This window comes from Atractosteus spatula, chromosome 7 (genome assembly GCF_055471065.1).
Source record: "Atractosteus spatula isolate fAtrSpa1 chromosome 7, fAtrSpa1.hap1, whole genome shotgun sequence".
NCBI classification, from domain to species: domain Eukaryota; kingdom Metazoa; phylum Chordata; class Actinopteri; order Semionotiformes; family Lepisosteidae; genus Atractosteus; species Atractosteus spatula.
Genome location: NC_142712.1, coordinates 6,969,642 through 6,987,594, shown reverse-complemented (window position 1 = coordinate 6,987,594; position 17,953 = coordinate 6,969,642). Strand labels below are relative to the sequence as shown.

Sequence of the window (17,953 nt, the reverse complement as noted above, 5' to 3'; positions counted from 1 at the left end):
GATGAAAAGGATGTAACTTCCGTAATCTGAAATCTGCCGACCTCCAAAAAAAACCCACACTATTTTAGCCCGTTGAACAATTATAAAAACAGGATATACAGCTGGCCTGAGACTCAAAACAGGCCAATCAACTAAATATAAAAAAAATACACTGCCAGTGTTTCCATCTCGTTTTCTCTGTATATTTTATATATAAACAGTGATCCTTCCCAACGAACTCCTATCAAGGAACCTGAAATCAGAGCTGACGATAAGGGCACAAGTACCGGGTTTTTGTCGTAGCTTTGAAGGTTGCCATGTTTCTACTAAGCCTCCACGAGAGTTCCTAGGAAGCCTCAAATACTTGGAACTCACTTACCGCTGAAACAATAGGTGAAGTATGTTTGTATCCTGAATGATTTTGAGTTGTCCCTCTCCTGCTGTACTGGGCAGACTGCGGTCTGTTCAAGGGCCCGTTTACACAATATCGTTGTCTAATATAAGATTAAAGATTCCAGACTTCATCTTTGGTCTCCCTCTCCGGCACAAAATGAGCACATTCCAGATCCAAATTTGAAATTCAGCGAAAAGTTTGAAAAAGCGCGTGTGATGGACACGCCTGGGGCTGAAAGCCACCGAATTCATCTCCGCTTTCCCCCTCGGGATAAACTCTAATCCTTTTATCATCACTTTACAACGCGGTTTTTACAGAGATCGGGTGCCGACGTCTAGCATCGCCTGCAGCCTCAGCTGTGCAATGCTGCTCATTAATTAGCACTTAATGGACTTCGAAGCCATTGGCCCATCTGATTTTCAGACAAGGGGAAATTACATTATGAAGTCTGGAATTCTCAACGCGCACTTTGATTCCAGAGCGATCTTTCCATCACTGTCAACAAGAAGAACTCTGGTTAAACCCGGCAAGAGGAATTGAATATAAACGTTAATCAGATTAAAAATTGGATATTTATTTGTTACAGCAGTTTTGACAGAATGGTACAAGGCATTAAAAGAGTTGATACCTTATCCACAATTGCACGTACTCGGGTGCATTTTGATCCTCCGATATGACAACGTGCAAGTGCGTGTATCCATCATCAGTAACGCAAGGATAACGTGTCTACGATCAAATTCGACCGTTCCGTTTGTCACTGTATAAAGTTACATTGATAAAAATCTTATACAAATAAATATGATAGAAGGTGAAAAGTACACAGTTCACACACTTTAAATATTAAACTTTATATAAAAAGATTCAGTTCATAAGAACATTTTAAAAAAATCACAGTAGTGTTTTTCACATAACGGGGATTTCCACTTCATGTGATAAGATAATAGCAAATGACCTATAAGGATACACTAGCTCTATCGAGAGTATTCACAGTTTATGAAGATGCTTAATTCTGCAAACTGCATTTCAATCACAAATGTCAAACTATTTAGCCTGCAACTCGGTCAGGAGCTTCACTGTCAAAGCAAAGTGTTTTTGAAACGAAAAAAAAAAGAATAAAATCACTTGGTTATTTGACAAACCTGTAAAACAACACAAAGTTAACGCCCTTTCCCGGCAACACTAGAGTAAGCACTATTATTATAAGCGAATATACATTTTCCTAACTGGAATTGTGCTGATAGTGGAATTGAATGCAGTAGCTCCGAGTTTCACTGTAGAGAATATTTTCACCCTAAAAAGAGTTGGAACTGGAAGGTAGCGCTACTCTAGAAGACGGTCTTTTAAGGTCTACAAGCAACTTCTACGGCTGTGTTTTTTCCATAGCTAAATGCGGATTGTGTAGTTCTTTCTAGAATGAAACCGCTAACTAATCATTGCTGAGGAGACGAGGTATGGACCGCAGAGTCAGTGGCAGTCCAGTGAGGGAACCGGTAGACCTTGTTTGCTTTTAGAAGACTGGGCCTTTTTTAAAGTCCAAGTAACTTCCCATGAAGCCCTCGCACCTTTTTCCTTTTCAATCCTTTAATTCTTCCTCGATTTGCATGTTGCAGTTAAGGGAAATTTTGAGGAACCATAAACTGCATAGGATTAGATAAATGTGTTTTTTTTGGGAGTGTCAGATAACAATTCTGGAAACAGAATTCAGTGGATTATATCCTTAGTCGGGGTTGTGTGAAAGCAAATGACTACATTTAGCTGGGGGGATTGAAATCCTTTCATTCCTTAATCAAAATGTGCATTCCAACCGAAGACAGGAATGTCTTCGGGAAGTTATTAACGGGAAGTTAATAATGAAGCAAAATGTATTTCAAGCTCATTTCCCAACAAGACTACACAGGAGTCAGAAACGGAATGCAGACAACTTTGGGTAATTCCTAAGGCTGATGTAACAAACAAATCGACAGAAAATACATTTTTGCATGAGCAAACCATTTGGAGAAACTTTTTCGGGTTTCCCTTCCAAAAGTATTGCTAAAGGACGCTTGCAGCCCTCAAACTAAGACCCGAGTGGGATATATTGTACTACATAGCTTATGTTACCTCTTCTTCGTTGTACATTTAGGGTATTAGATACTGTATAGCAACAGCCCCATGCTACTCCTCATACAGAGGTTTGTGGGGGAGAAAATAGATTTGAAAATAAAGATTAAAAGCAACAATATAGTCATCCACGGACCTGGAGCAATGCCAAAAAGAGACAGCAAACAAAAAAAAAATTCAGTAAGCTCAGAGATGAGCAGATCAAGATTTTTAAAGATTCTCTGGAAAGATATATCCACTTCAAAGGGTTTCTTCTGAAGATACGTCGCGTGTTATAGAAATGTGATGATTCTTGGAGATAACCGAGACAGGAAAGAAACTTTTGACTTAGTGAGGCCCTTCCAAGTTCCTGGTTGGAGGACCTCTTTCTTTCCCCGCCCGAAGAGGCCGAGTCGAACAGAGTCGGTCTTGCAGGTCAGAGAGTTCAGGTGCACGGCGAGCTGGCCACCGGGTGCAGAGGGCACGTGCGGCGGACAGGCTCAGCCCCGCCGCGGCCAGGCTGAACACAGCAGCAGGAGCAGCAGCAGAACAAGGGTCTTTCTGCCCGGCGGGGAGCGCGGTCAAGGCTTCCTTGCGACGTGCTGAGTGACGGTGACACAGCCGTGGTAACTTACACAGCGGGACATGGGCGGCTCCTCCGTCAGGAGCCCCGTCTTCGGACTGTAGGACCAGACCCGGTCGGTGCCGAACCCGTATTCGTTCCGCCCGCCCAGAATGTAAATCGTGGAGTCGCAGACCGTCAGACCGCAGCTCTCCTGATTCCAGAGGACAAGTGCAGTTGAAATAACCATCCTCATTTACGCCAACACTGGCGGCAAAGTCACCGCAGACCATGCCACCGCGTTGGAACAGGTCAAGGTTCGTTCAGCGCTGAAAGAAGCTTTCTTCAGGTGTGACATTAACAATCCTCACTCCCCAAGAAGGATCCACAGCCAAAACGTAGTATTTCTTTTCCTTTCAGCACGGGATGAACCCTTACCCGTTCCTTTGCTGCCTACCCTTGCTGATGCAGCTGCCTGCTCAATGGATTCCACTACACAGAACGCCTTAACAACTGCTGGAGAGCAAAGCCTCCCTGAGCTCCCAGATCCTGCCAGATAGGCAGGGGAGACCCCATAACATAAAAGTGAATCCAGATATTAAAAATAAATGACTATTAAGTTTGAATTAAAGAACTTATAGCCAAAGATCTCTCATTCAAAAGTATCCTTTATATACTCTTAGAGAATACTTAGATTTTTTTTGCACACAGATGCCTGCAAACAAGCTTTCACAGTTCCTGAAGGTACATGTATGCCTCCTTCAAAGAAGGAGGAACTTTTCTGAAGCTTTGGAGGAATATGCTTTGCAAGCCTAGCATTAAGTCACAAGGGCACCATAGTCTGTACTCTGAAGGACAAGCTCTTATGCCAACTGGGCAATGACTTATTTCCCTGTTCTGAAGATGGCCGGGTCACTTACCACTGGGCCAGGCAAGTCTACAACCTCACTCCAGGTGTTACTCATTGGGCTGTAGCTGTAGATCTTATCCATGAGACCCCCAGCAACATAAATGATGTTCTCCAGCGTTGTGGCACAAATGCATCTCTGAGTGAAGGGACTAGGGGCCACATAACTCCACTGGTTTTCCACAGGATCATAGCACTGCACCTGCAGTGGAGTAAAACCAGATCTATACTGTGTACAGAACTGTGGTATTAAGTTTACAGCCACACACAATGCACACACCCACACAGAAAGCAGTTTGAGATCTTGAGAAGGTCTAACAGGAAATCTTAAAATTATTCCCCAAATACTCCTCAGCACACGTAGAGCAGCTTTTCTTTCACAATTGCTGAAATGAAAATGAATGTTTTATCAAAAAATGCAGTCGCATTCTTAACAAGACTTTCTGTTAAAGTGAAACATGTCCTTATACTAAACCACTGCTATTTAGCAATCCAGTGTCACAGTGTCTTCCTTTCCTGTTCCACGGCAAGAACAGAAACAAACATCTCAGCTGGTCTTAAACACAAAAGACGACAACTACACCATAAAGAAAAATGGGGCATTCCAAGTGTAAATACCAGTTCATAAAAAATCCAGAGATTTAAATGAAGAGTTCTTTAAGCATGTAACTTCTGCCCTGTTAACCATGTACACATCTGCAGACTTTGTGCCATTGTTACATCTAAAAATCATCGACAGATCAACTTATATGAAAGATCAGTTCCATCAAAAATGATTGAAAAAGCAGCTTCAAGCTTGGAATAAGGACTCACTACCCCACCCTGAAAAAGGGGGCTTCACTTTAAATCAGAACTTATCCCTCACATGTCAGAGAGCCTCTTGTCCTCAAGAGGGTTGCAACAAGCCAGACTATCCCCGAAGCACAAAGAGGAACCTGCAGCAGACAGACCCTCTCTGCCCCGATGTGAGAACAATCCATCGTAAGGCCGTGCAAATCTGGAATCGCCAATTTTTTTTTATCGGCATGGCTCAACCAGCTTTGCACAAAACAGAGTTGAGACTCTGGCATGTAAGAGACTTTCCTCACTCCCTTCAAAATAGGCGCTTGCTCATTAACCTGCATGGTACTTGGGCGACCGCTGCCTACAAAAAAAAACTAAGGGTCCTGCCTAACCCCAGCTCAGTAATCAGCAGCAGATGTGCAAGAACAATTGGGGAATCCTGGTTACAGTCTGCTAATGTCACTGTCTGGGCTCAGACCAGCAGCACCTGGACAATATGGCTCGACTCAGTCTCCTGAAAAGGCGTCTGTACTTGTTGAGCCAGCCAGGGGCTGCGGCACATTCATTTTGGCAAGACAAGAGTGACATCGCGTCCGTTTCTGCGACGGACATAGGACCTGCAGGCTGGCTAACTCCATTGCTCTTCCACAACGTTTTGAAGGCCTAGGAGAGAAGCAACACACGCTTGACTTGCCTGGTTTGTGTTGGTGTCGTCACTCATGGCACCTCCGATGACATACAGCTTCCCGGCACAGGCCGTGAGGGCAGCAGAGCTCACTGGTCTCAGCAGAGGAGCCATGGGCTTCCACTGGTTATCGAAGGAACTGTAGCACTCCACTGTGGGCAGTCTTTCCGATCCATTAAACCCACCAACCGCATAGATCTGCAATGAATACCAGGCAATAGTGATGCGCGGGTCACCTTTTTTTTTTTAACCCGCACCCAACCCGACCTGAAACATTTTTTTTAACCCGAGCCCGCCGGACCCTTTGGTAAACCCACACTCGCGCGCGGGTGTTAGTCAACCCATGCATCACTACCAGGCAAGCTCGTGTTAGTGTTCGTGTTCAGTTAAGCCTGTCTGGACGCTAGAAAGACTCATCTGCAAGGATCAATAGCTTCCTTACAATCCATGCTGAAAAGAGAAGAAAAGAAACAATGTTTCAGCTGTGGAGCCTTCTTCCCAACACCCAAAGAAGGCTCCACAACTGAAACATCATGCTGTTTTCTTCTCTTTTCAGCACGGAATTAACCTTTACTTGTTCCTTGTTCCAGCCTATGCATGCCGATGCAGCTCCCCACCTGAACTACTTCTTTACAATCCATACTTTATGGAGTTAAGGAGCTGTCGTATGTCCCTGTAGTACCTATAGTTTATCAATAACATGTTAGGTTATTGGGAATTCTTGGTTGTTTCAGCTTGCATTGTGGGTTTCCATTTTTAATAACTGCAATAGTTTAAGTAACAAGAATTCCTGCAGCAAACCACCTCCACAAAGGGAAAAGGAAGTTGTGTCAGTAATCTTCCCCAAGACTGTAAATATAGCAGTAAGGAATGAGCTGTTTATTTTTTTTCTGCTATCTTTCCATTTAATATATACTTTGAAAAAAGATATGCCAATCAAAATGTCAAAAACGTCCCGACATGATAAGTTGTCCACATTTCAACACCACAGAAACCACATGTCGGTAAACAGCCAGCTAGGAACCCTATATTATTTGATACTTGAAATGAAAAGCTTGTCTTTTGTGCAGATGGCTCAAAGCTCAGTCAAAAGGCCAGTGACATTTTTCTGCAGTGATTTATTGCTGTCGTGTTGAGCTCCACAGTTATGATTTGCTTCACTGGCTTTTGCAGAACAAATCCTGTGAACTCACAAATTATCTCAAGTTACACGACTGAAGATTGAATTATTTTTGAAAATAGACCACACTAGTGTGCAAACAAGAAAAAAAAGTGTAGCTCTTCCACGTTTCAAATACACTGTACAAGATTTTAAATTCACGCTTCTCCCCCCCCCCCCCCCACACTCAGACAACCTTGGGCAGAACTTACCCTCCCATCTAGTGCAGCCATCTTGTGTCGCCACCTGCCCTTGTTCAAAGAGGCAACACGCACCCAGGTGTCCAGCTGAGAGATGTACCTCCACACATCACAGCTGTTTAACTGCCCACCTGAACAAGGAACAAAAGCAGACATTCTCATTGGCTTAATTCGTAGATGGCAACTACAGATCATGTAGACAGAGTACAAAATTGACTATTTAACTTGTTGTTATCACTCAACAGCATGCATTTCTCATTTCAACTTTTTCCACTTCTCTTTAAAATTAGATACATTTTCAGAGACAATCAGACCACACAGGAATGTGAAACTGACTGTTGGTGCACAAGGCAATGGATGTTGTAAAAAAATATTTATGTGTAAAAAGCCTTTCAAGGGGCTATCCTCTTAGCAATCCATTTAAAATTGATTCAGGTTGTGACCTCTACAGCTCTTTTTTTGCATGCGGTAGTTTAATATCGATTTAAATGTAATCATTACATAGGAAAGTTTTGCCCACAGATACTTTGATTTTTATAAATTACATACATTCTTCACACTTAATTAAAAAAAATTCAGAAGGGTTCCTGCTTTTCAAAGAAACAGGTCCTAAATATTTCAAAATGATATTTGAGTGCTTTTAAAAAAGACAGATCAGCAAAATATTCTTTCTTCTTTGAGTAATGCATTTCTTCTCATCTTTAAGCTTGGATAAAAAACAGGCTATGTTGGATATTTGTTAATATGGTTATTTAATTAAAACTAAACTAAAAATTAAGGAATAAGACATAAAACCGATTTTCTATCTAGTTATGGAAAACCTTTAAATAGATCACATTTTTTTTCCTTTCAATAAATATCTTAAATAGAATGAAATACAGCCTGAAATGAAAAAAAGCTTTTGCTTGACTTTTGAAACTGTTCTCTTCAAAAGAAGGTCAGTGATTTATACTGCACATATTAATTTGAGAAGTAATGGAGACTTGAATATTCAGTCAACATTTTTTATCATGAAAAACAACAATTCAGCAAAAATGGCAACAATGACTAGTATTTGGCTGGTATATGCAACACCATCAAGAAGATTGACTTGTAACCTAAAAAAAACATCATAAAAAGTTCACATTCAGGTGAATTTTGTAAGGTATGCTTTACCGTACCACAGTATGTAGAAACAGCAACATACATGCATAAAGCACGTTTGATTTTTTTCTCAAGTAACCTGAAGTTTTAATTGAGTACCTCAAGACAAAGCTTTTCAACAAGCCAAGTTGTCATCCTCTCCAAGAAAACGCACAGATACATCTCCAGTACATCAACGGATTGTGTTTCACATGAACATGCATTTTTTTCTCCAAAATAATGCATTCTGGGAATTACATTAATATCAGTTTGGCTCCATCACCATTGTTGTTGTTGTTCCCCTTGTTTTAGTCTGGGGAACCCACATGATGATATGAAACCAGTTGAAGTACAAAGGATGTGGCAGGACTCCAGCTGGGTTAATACCACAGTCACCAAGGGGCAGGTTGAAAAGATATGAATAGGCACACACGCTGCTGTTTTTGTGTCTGTACTTGTCTAACAGGTGGGTGATGGATAACTTTAACTGAAGAAAACTTTCGCAAACTACCAGCACTGTAAAAAAACAAGCACAGACAAACAAACACAACTGTTTGTGTCTTTCAAACAATTACTGTATGAACAAATGCAGCCAGAGATATTTGCGGGTAGCAGGCACCTTCAAATCCGATAGTCGCTGGAAAGAGAACACTGATCCTCTACTTTTGAAAAGTGGTGCATACCTGATACATAGATGTCATTCTGAAGGGAGCAGGCAGCAAATTCGGACTTTGAGTATCCTGGAATGGAAGCAGCCAGAATCCACTCTTTCGTGTGAGGGTTGAGCTTCTCGGTAAACGATAGCCTGGAGTATCCGTTTTTGTCACAGCCTCCAATCACCACAATCACCTCGGCTCTCCCCGACGACCTGCAGGGGGCGAGCCGGAGCGAGAGCGAGGGTGACTGCACAGCCCAGCCTTGCCCAAGCCGAGCAATCATGCTGTCACAGGTTTCTTCACAAAATGGGGAACTTCAGCACGGGCCACAGGCTGCACTGCCATACGCATTTTAAAGCCCCACAATCGTCTGCACGTGACCAAGGGCTGACTGTATAAATCAGAAATCCCTCTTGGACATGAAACACATTTTCAGAGATGATTAGACCACACAGGAAAGAGAAACTGAGTGTATGTGTAAAAGGCAACGCATGTGGTAAGAAATAAAATCATATCCATGACTAAAAAGACTGTTTGCGGGGCTATCCTCTTAGCAATACTTTTAAAATGAATTCAGATTGTGGCCTCTACAGCCCTCATTTTGTCTACAAAAGTGGTTTCATGTAGATCTTCAGCTTAAACATTGTGGATATATAGGAAAGCATTGCACTCACATGTTTTGATATTTATACATTAGATGAATTGTTTTGTAACTTTTACACTTAGACAGCAAACAATCTAGAAGGGTCTCCTTTTTAAAAAAACTGGTCTTAAACCTATCTAAATCCTGTTAGAAGGTTTTCTGAAAGGCAAGCCTTTCCCCTGTAATAGCTTTTTGAGGAACGATTTCTATTTGCAGTACATTTGCAATTATTAATATTATTTGGAAAACCGACTATCATGGGTGACTTCTACACAGTGTTCCAGTATGCTTAATGTCTATTGTGCCATTTCATTAATACTTTATGAGAATGCGTTTGCTACAATAGTATTTCTATCTGTGCAGAATGCCAGCTGTGGCTTTGCACCAAAACCCACACATTAAGTGAATGCCACTCTTCTTTTCGAAAACTGGTATGTCCGGTTAACTATATATTTTTTTAAACAAGGTTAAGCAAAAGGAAGTGGGCATGGAGCTACTGTACCTCCTGGGCTGGGTCCGTGCCGAGTTGACCTCGTTTCCAAACACGTGGTATCTCCTGGCCTCCTGGAGCAAGGGCCGGCACTCCTTGCAGTCCTGGACGAGGTCATCCGTCTCCACGGTGTTGACGAAGAAGACGGGGTCCACCAGGGGCAGCCGGACGAGCTCCAGCAGCTCCTTCATCGCTCCCTTCCTGCCGCTGGGGTCGTGGTGAACCCACTTCAGCACGGCCTCCACCAGGACCTCCTCCCTCTCCACCAGCAGCTGCTCGCTGGACAGGAGCTCCACTATCTGCTCCTTGGTGAGCCGGAGGAACTCCTCGTGCTTGTAGACCTCCACGAAGTCCTGAAAGACCAGCTTCTGGCACTTCTCGGCCAGGGGGCGGATGAAGAAGGAGCTGGCGAAGTTCATGATGCCCAGGCAGTTGGAGTGGTCCACCTGCGTCTCGAGGAACTTGATGCAGGCCTTACTGAGCACGGAGATCCCCAGCAGGTCGGCCGCCTTGAAGATGTCCTCCACGTTGTCCTCGTGGACGTCCACCTTGCCCTCGTACATGAAGTTCAGCAGCGTCTCCATGGTGACCGGGGAGATGTCGTGCAGCACCACCAGGGACTGGCAGCTCTCCCGCAGCTGGCTGTGGAACATGGTGCGGAAATAGAGACTGCTGGCCGACAGCGTGGCCCTGTGGCAGGGGAACTCGTGCCCCCCCACCTGCAGCACCACGTCGGTGAAGGTGCCGCTGTGCCTGTACGCGTTGAGGACCTGCAGGATCTGCTCGGCGTGGCAGGACCCGGAGCAGAAGTCCGTCTCCTTCCTCTGCTCCGCCTGAGCTTCGCTCTTGTTCCCGAAACCCATCCCCGGGGCGTCTCTGTGGATCGGACGTCAGACAGATCTCAGCCCTCGCGAGCCCTCCACACAAGAATTTCAGAACTGCAGTCCGTTCCTGCGTCTGACCTACACAAAGTCACATACAGCGTGGCACTAACCCGATTTTCCTTCCCGAGCACGCCGAGGCGTTGCTGTACAAATGAATTGTTTTGCGTCCTTTACAAAACTCCAGATTCTTTTAATCAGCTATTGAGAATAGGTCAGTATTGACTTGGTTACTAAACGGACACTGAAGCAACTCCAAATTTTGAAATTATAGCTCTTCCCTTTAGTTCTCAGTACACTGTGTACAGCCTCTCTCGTAAACTCTACACCGCACGCGAAACTGTTTCTCTTCCCAGTCCCCCTAAGCCACTCTATTACTACGGAGAGTATTCCTCCTACATGGCCAATATGAGAAGCCTCCGGAGAACACAAAAAAAAACCACAGGGCAGAGGTATTGTCGCCGCCAAGCACATTTTCACTCTGAAGAATACAGACTATCCTTTTGACAAAACACACTACAGGAAAATGAAACGCGAGATTAAGAAATTAAGGCACACACGGACCTTATTCCCTTAATGAATTTATTCAATGCGTTCAGCGGAGCTCTCTGCAGGCGACAGAGACAGATGCAGCTCACGTTTTGCGATAACACACTAGGAGCGATTCTATTGTGTCACTAATCGCACAGAGATTTCGCTCTGTTCGCATCATTTTCTCTTGGCGTGTGCAGCTGACGATTGAGAGCACAATTAATTAAAAACAGGATTATTGCATAACATATATATTGCCATTTGTGAAGAGAGGTAGTCGAAATTCTTTTGTTTAAAATACGTCCGTTCTAAAAAGACAAATGTCGTTATTCTGATGCATTTCTGATAAGTGGACATTTTATCTGAATGATTAAGAAGTTAGTTAGAATGTGCTTCCAACATTTTAGCTATCAATCTGTTATTTTTGTCCACGTCGACAAGTGTTCGAACAAAAGCGTCAAACGGGGAAAACAAACCCCATCAAATTCTGCACCTTACCTGATATCGATGAACACCTGCCGGTTCACGTGCGACCGCGTAAAAGAAATATGCAAATAAAACAAATTTTAAAAAGAAAAGGTTCCAGTAAGCCGGTGTGCTTAAGTCAAAGTTTTCGAGGAGAACGCACGATCCTGCAGAGAGGATTGCTGGGGAAAAGCTTTATAGGAGAAACTGAAGTAGGCGAGTCCTTCCAGAACCAAAAATACTGTTCCTAGGAAAAGCTCACCGCCTGACCCCCCCCCCTGACTCCGCAGAGCCTGGGTTTTGCGGGGCGGGGCGATTAAAGGGCAATTATAAGCGAGCGCTGTGCGTGCGCCTGTGGTAAACACAGAGGGCGATTTCCTTGGAAGTCCGTAACAGGGAGAGCACAGCTCAGATATCTGCGCGGCCTACTTCCTGCTAAAGGTTCTGACCTGCTGTAAGTTCATACCAGGATGCGATTTTTATTAACGACGCGTATGGGTGGGAATGTGTGGACTAATGTTAGCTCATAAAAAAAAAACATACTGTTCATCATCTATTATCCCAATTAATCCATGAAGTCTTCACAATCCTCAATGTCCCGTCTTTTTGTCTGACTTGTTCTCGGGGTTTTTTTCTTGTTGCGTTTTTCAATCGACGTTCTGCCCCCATCGTATCCAGCAGCTCAATCACCCTGCAGTTCACAACTGGCAACCCACTGAAGCTCAGCAGGTGTGAGCCTGGTCAGTACCTGGATGGGAGACCTCCTGGGGAAAAACTAAGGTTGCTGCTTGAAGAGGTGTTGGTGGGGCCAGCAGGGGGCGCTCACCCTGCGGTCCATGTGGATCCTAATGTCCCAGTATAGTGATGGGGACACTATACTGTAAAGAGGCGCCGTCCTTCGGATGAGACGTAAAACCGAGGTCCTGACTCTCTGTGGTCATTAAAAATCCCAGGGCGTTTCTCGAAATGTGTAGGGGTGTAACCCCGGTGCCCTGGCCAAGTTTCCCATTGGCCCTTACCAATCATGGCCTCCTGATAATCCCCCTCTATGAATTGGCTTTATTACTCTGCTCTCCTCTCCACTGAGAGCTGATGTGTGGTGAGCGTTCTGGCACATTAGGGCTGCCGTCGCATCATCCAGGTGGGGCTGCACGCTGGTGCAGGTGGAGGGGAGCCCCCATTACCTGTAAAGCGCTTTGAGTGGAGTGTCCAGAAAAGCGCTATATAAGTGTAAGCGATTATTATTAATTATGTGAATATTTCATGTTGTTTTTAAATATACTATTTATACTGTCGATTCGAAACGACGTTTCCGCCGTGCATACAGAACAGTGATGTTATTAGGCAACATTAATTACAGGTGCTGGTCAAGATCCCCTTTAAAGATGTTTGTTGAGTCCAGTTCCCCTTCAGGGTATCACCGTACGAGGATGAATGATCTCTTTGTACTGTGTATAGACCGGAATACAAAGCTTTCAAGCAAGCAACAGGCTAAATGTTCACATCTGATACAAGAAGAAACATTGCTTTTAGCACAAATTCACACCACGTATCTGAAAATAAAAGATCACAATCACAGTTATTAGTTCAGATGGGACATTTGCTTTCTGTACCGCCATTAATATACCATAACGTCGGCTTTATTGATTTATTTTTGATTTCTAACAGCGCTTTATTTAGCAGAAGAGAGGTCAGGTGGGCGAAACGACGAGGGAAAGACGGATGGAGCTCGCGTCAACGTACAGCTCCCTCGTCAGGTCGAGCGCACGGAGAGGGGACCCGATTTCGACGAGAAGCGCAAATCATCAGAGAGCTCCTGCTCTATTGTGCTCGTCTTCCTTTCGAACGTGAATTAGACGTTCAAGCGTCGGTCATTAAATATAACATAAAAATGCTTGAAGGTTTACAAACGAAAGAGAGGTGCAGCCTGTTTATAGCTAGCTGGGGATCTTATCCAGATGTTTCTCTGGGGGGAAAACAGAATATTAGGTTCAACGGCAAGGCTGGGTAGTTTCACACTCCAACAGCCCCTTGTGCATGAGAAGGTCTCCCGTTGACACTTCGAAACGCACTTCCTCATAGTTACCATTTGGTCCCTGAATTCAACATGAATCTGACAGACGCAATGAAGCGAATTGTGTGTACGAGAGCCTCCTGGCCCGTTGTTTTGTCTCGCTTTCCCTGGGAACAGTTTAGATCAACACTGACATCTGCTGGTACCGAGAGAGTATAGTTAAACCACGGACCTATTGATATTCTATCTGGTTAATTCAAATTATAGTACTATATACATATATCAGCCGGAAAGATTTCTAAGGTTAACTACATGCGATGTTTTTATTTTTAATAAGAACAAACGACTAATTAAATATGGGTGGAAAATTAAAGCGTTGAAGATGTCCTGGAACGTGTCTTAACATTTTATATGAAATCTCCCTTGGACCCTTTCATGAAAGCCAAGTCCAGACTTCATTTCGCTTATACACATTATTGTAGAAAATGTGACTGTAGAAACATTTCCACTTTAGAAGAACCTCTCAAACTATGAATGCTGGGACGAATTCCGAGGACACGTAAAATCAGTTGTGAAAAGCACTTTCAGGGTCAATTTAAATTAAATCTCCCACAGAACAGCTTGTTTGATGAACACACACCTGTGTTTAAAGTGAGGCTGATTGAGTTTGGGAAGAAACGGGTGGGGTTTATAAAACCTGTAAAACGTCATTCAATCTCATAGGAAAATATTAGAATCAGAATCTACTTTATTTTTACATCCAGGGGAAATTTTCCTTTGGCCTCCACAAGCCAACAATAAGACCAGTGTAATACAGAATACACAAACCGTCCAGTGTGTTTTACTGACGCATACAGTCAAGTCCGTGAAGTCATCCCTGCATGGTTTTATCAAAAATATACTCTGTGTCGTCTGAAAAGCTTAGTTTATTATCAATGAACACACATAGATATTTAAAACAAGGAACAATCTCCACAAGCTGACCATTTGTATTTATAGGTTGCAGTGTGGCTGGCTCAAATTCTGCCAGAGTGTAGCACAATTGTTTTGTTTTCCTGACTTTTATTTCAAAAGTGAATGACTGACACCAATTGATAAGAGCTAACACTCGATCACAGTAGAGTGTTTGGTCAAGGCTATACTGTCAACATATTTAAGCAAACTAAAAACACCATCATTAATCTGGTTTTCATTTGTATAGGTTGAAAACAACACTGGTAATAAAACACATCTTTATGTTTTAGTTTTAAACCAGTCCTCCTGGTGAAGACTGGATTACTTGATCAACTCGTTAACAGTTTCAATTCTTCATAAAAAATGTTTTACCACAGATAAACGCAAAGGAAATTAATTTCTACCACGTTTTAATACATCCAGTGCTATTTACTTTTCAGCGATTAATGCATTAAAACCGTGTCCAGGAATAACTGGCACGTCAAAGCCCAAAAACCGTTACTTAAATCACGGATGTACTGTATGACACTGATAAAAGATCCTGCTAACAGTGTGAAAAAAAGAAATCGCTGCCCTGTGTCAAAGTTTAGCTTTGTTTCCGCATCAGCAATTTCTGTGAGAACGCGAAAAAACCCGCTGTTTTGGCGTTAAGCATTTTAAGAGCTGTGGGGAATATTGTTTGGTTGTTTTGTGTTTTTGCAGCAGAGATTACGTTGATAAGAGGTTAAAACAAGCTCTTGTATGCATTAGCGACACATTTTATGCACGTTTCAGTGACATCTTCTATGTTGCGTTAGGTTTGCATTTTTTTTGCATTATTTTGCTTTGGATCGGTCACCAATAAGACACTTTCAGTCGGCTGCCAGGGTTGTCCAGGATCACCTGTATGTTTATGCAGATTTTAATGTACAGTAGTTCAGGTGTGGTAGCTGCGTCAGCATGCGTAGCCTGCAAAGGAACAAGTAATAGGTTTATTCCATGCTGAAAAGAGAAGAGAGAAAACACGTTTCGGCTGTGGAGCCTTCTTCGGGTGTGAAGAAGGCTCCACAGCCGAAACGTCGTGTTTCCTTTTCTGTGTAGTAGCCACACAGTAACGTCAATGACAATCACCACGGAAGATTCCTTTATAACGCTTCTGCGCCACTAGATGGAGACAATGATTAAAATACCGCACTTCTTCCCTGTTTAGTCTCACACTCAAGGTCAATGGTCATTCCCGCCGGCTGGACTGTAATTAAGCACCAACATCACAAGGTGGCATGACACAGTATGACAAGAAATACGGTTTTGTTTTTGTTAGACTTAGGCTCGCTCTTTAATGTACCTGTCGTCTCGGCCACCCTTCAAAATGATGACGGACGAAAATATAAAATCCGAAAGGAGTCAGAAAGGAGACAAACGGAAAGGCACGAATAATTAAAATAATGCTGGTAAAAAAAAACTGGAAACGTAACGCGCGAACGAATTTGTGCAAGATGTAGGCAAATAAATGAACCTTATTTAAAATCTGCGCCCAGCTATAGGGAATCCCTGAGGGAGCTCTCCCACAGAAAATGGGAAATCCCCTCTTCCCGCTGGCACTATACTACTCAGAACACCCAAGTCTCCAAACATTAATCTGCAAGAGAAAGTCAATGTCGGAATACAAGAGGCAAGCTGCAGCAATGCTAGAAACGCACCGAAGCAGCATGGACATCAGACGGTGGTCCAGCAGGGTTTAAACTTGGAAGTTTAATTAAAAAAAAAACTTGGCTCGTGAATTTGAGACGCGGTGATGTTTTCTGGGATGGTCGCGACAGAAGCAAGATCACAGCATCCTTGTGCTAGTCTGGATCAACTCTGAGACTCGGCAAAAAACAAAAAACAAACAACAACACTGTTATTTCACCTCACAGGAGAGCAGGTACGTTATCGTGTCTTCCGCAATAATGTCTTCCAGGTGCAATGACTGATGTGCAAATTTTCTGATCAGTTTCGTTGAGAACATCCAATGGAAATGCGCTGCTTTCCGCTAAGCAAACTGATGATCCCTTCTGCTGTTCCTAAAAGACTCGTATATCTGATTTAAAATCTTGGTAATAAGAAATTATAATAATAGACACTTGCCTAAGAATAATCATAGTGGCATCTTTAAATAAATTAACGCCTTATATTATGTAGGTTAACCTATAACACTCAATAATATCAGAAGTGAACCTTTACTAAAATCTTTGGTTGCAAGTGTTTTAACTAATTTATTAGAGACAGGTGGCACTGTACTAGCTTCAAGTGATGGAGATAAAAATGTTGTCTTTCTCTCAACTATCTAATATTATTATTATTATTTCAGAGATCAATTAGCTGCCCACTGTATCTTCAAACAACATTTTTTATATAATTTTAAATAGACTGAATAGAAATAGACTGTTGTTTCCTCAAGGCTTTGGTAAGGAAATAAAAAAATACAGTAGTCTATTCATTAAAAACACCTGCTGCCACAAGCCAATTACACAATTGAACCTGTAAGCCATTTGATTCGCATGTTCAGTAAAAAATAGACAAACAAAAAAATGGGAAATTCATGACCTTTTCAATTTGTGCCCTTAAAAAATGTCAGTAAGCTTTAGTCATCTATTATTCTCAAAGCTGACAGAGCTCTCTTGTTGTGAAAAAAAAATGTTTTCCAGTTTGTGAAGATTGTAGATTGCTCAATGAAAAGTTAATGCGCTTAGAGGCTAACAAAACCTCTGTTCAAGCCTTGTCATGTCTGTAAGTCTTGAGCAGGCAAACAGAAAGACAGGCTGGATCTCTGCTGTTTTGTAACAACCTTGAGCTTCAGCTTTTGAGGTCCTCCCAGGACCAGCTGCAGGAAAATGCTTTTTGATAGCGGTTGCTTTTACCTGTGTCCCAGAAATTCTGGGAAAAGGGTTTTTGCTGAGCCATGCAGGCTACTAGCTGGACTTCCTGAAGGTGAGGTTAAGCAGGTGTTACTGATGGATTACCTGGCAGCTGGGTTTTCTTTTAGAGAATTTCTCCCATCTAGCAGAGGGTAACTCACTGGAGTAGTAAGATGCCTTTAAAATTCTACAAAGACATCATCGCGGAGCCTGTAAAATCTTAAAATAAACCAAAAAACAGTGGTGGGGGGGGGGGGAGGAATACTTACAGAAAAGAATAAACATGTTTCAAAGTTTGCATTTTGTATTCGCATGGAAAACACGCATGGAATTTTAAACTGTTTATGTGCAGTATTGCATGTTGAGCAGTGCCATCCCGGATGTGAGGAGATAGGAGTCTTATAAAGTTAGACACATTTTGAAGCATGAAGCATTAGGACCCTGTTTCACCATGTGTTGTCAGATAAGAGAGAAAACATGGACTTCCCAATCCCAAATAAGGAACTGACAGAGAAAAAAAAGCAATCCTGCAGGATATTCCCACAGGATGTATTAGCTGCCGTCTATAGCTGA

The 17,953-nt window shown here is 42.8% G+C and overlaps 1 protein-coding gene across 1 annotated transcript; it reads right to left on the bottom strand.

Moving 5' to 3' along the window:
* Window positions 1-935: 935 nt before the first annotated feature.
* Window positions 936-11,786, bottom strand: klhl35 (kelch-like family member 35). The gene is made up of 7 exons (XM_088921080.1): window positions 11,570-11,786; window positions 9,672-10,535; window positions 8,554-8,738; window positions 6,761-6,879; window positions 5,399-5,587; window positions 3,935-4,123; window positions 936-3,228 (listed from the first exon to the last, which is right to left on the bottom strand). The coding sequence occupies exons 2-7, from the start codon at window positions 10,520-10,522 to the stop codon at window positions 3,034-3,036; spliced, it is 1,728 nt and encodes a 575-aa protein (XP_088777206.1). The 5' UTR covers window positions 10,523-10,535; window positions 11,570-11,786; the 3' UTR covers window positions 936-3,033.
* Window positions 11,787-17,953: the final 6,167 nt, after the last annotated feature.

What these genes read in the sequence shown, in the direction of transcription:
- klhl35 (XM_088921080.1), bottom strand. Translation starts at nt 10,522, where the DNA reads ATGGGTTTCGGGAACAAGAGCGAAGCTCAGGCGGAGCAGAGGAAGGAG. An exon ending in GAATGACATCTATGTATCAG is followed by an intron (nt 6,880 to 8,553) that starts GTATGCACCACT and finishes TTCCTTGTTCAG; the next exon opens with GTGGGCAGTTAAACAGCTGT. An exon ending in ACGACACCAACACAAACCAG is followed by an intron (nt 4,124 to 5,398) that starts GCAAGTCAAGCG and finishes ACTCCACTGCAG; the next exon opens with GTGCAGTGCTATGATCCTGT.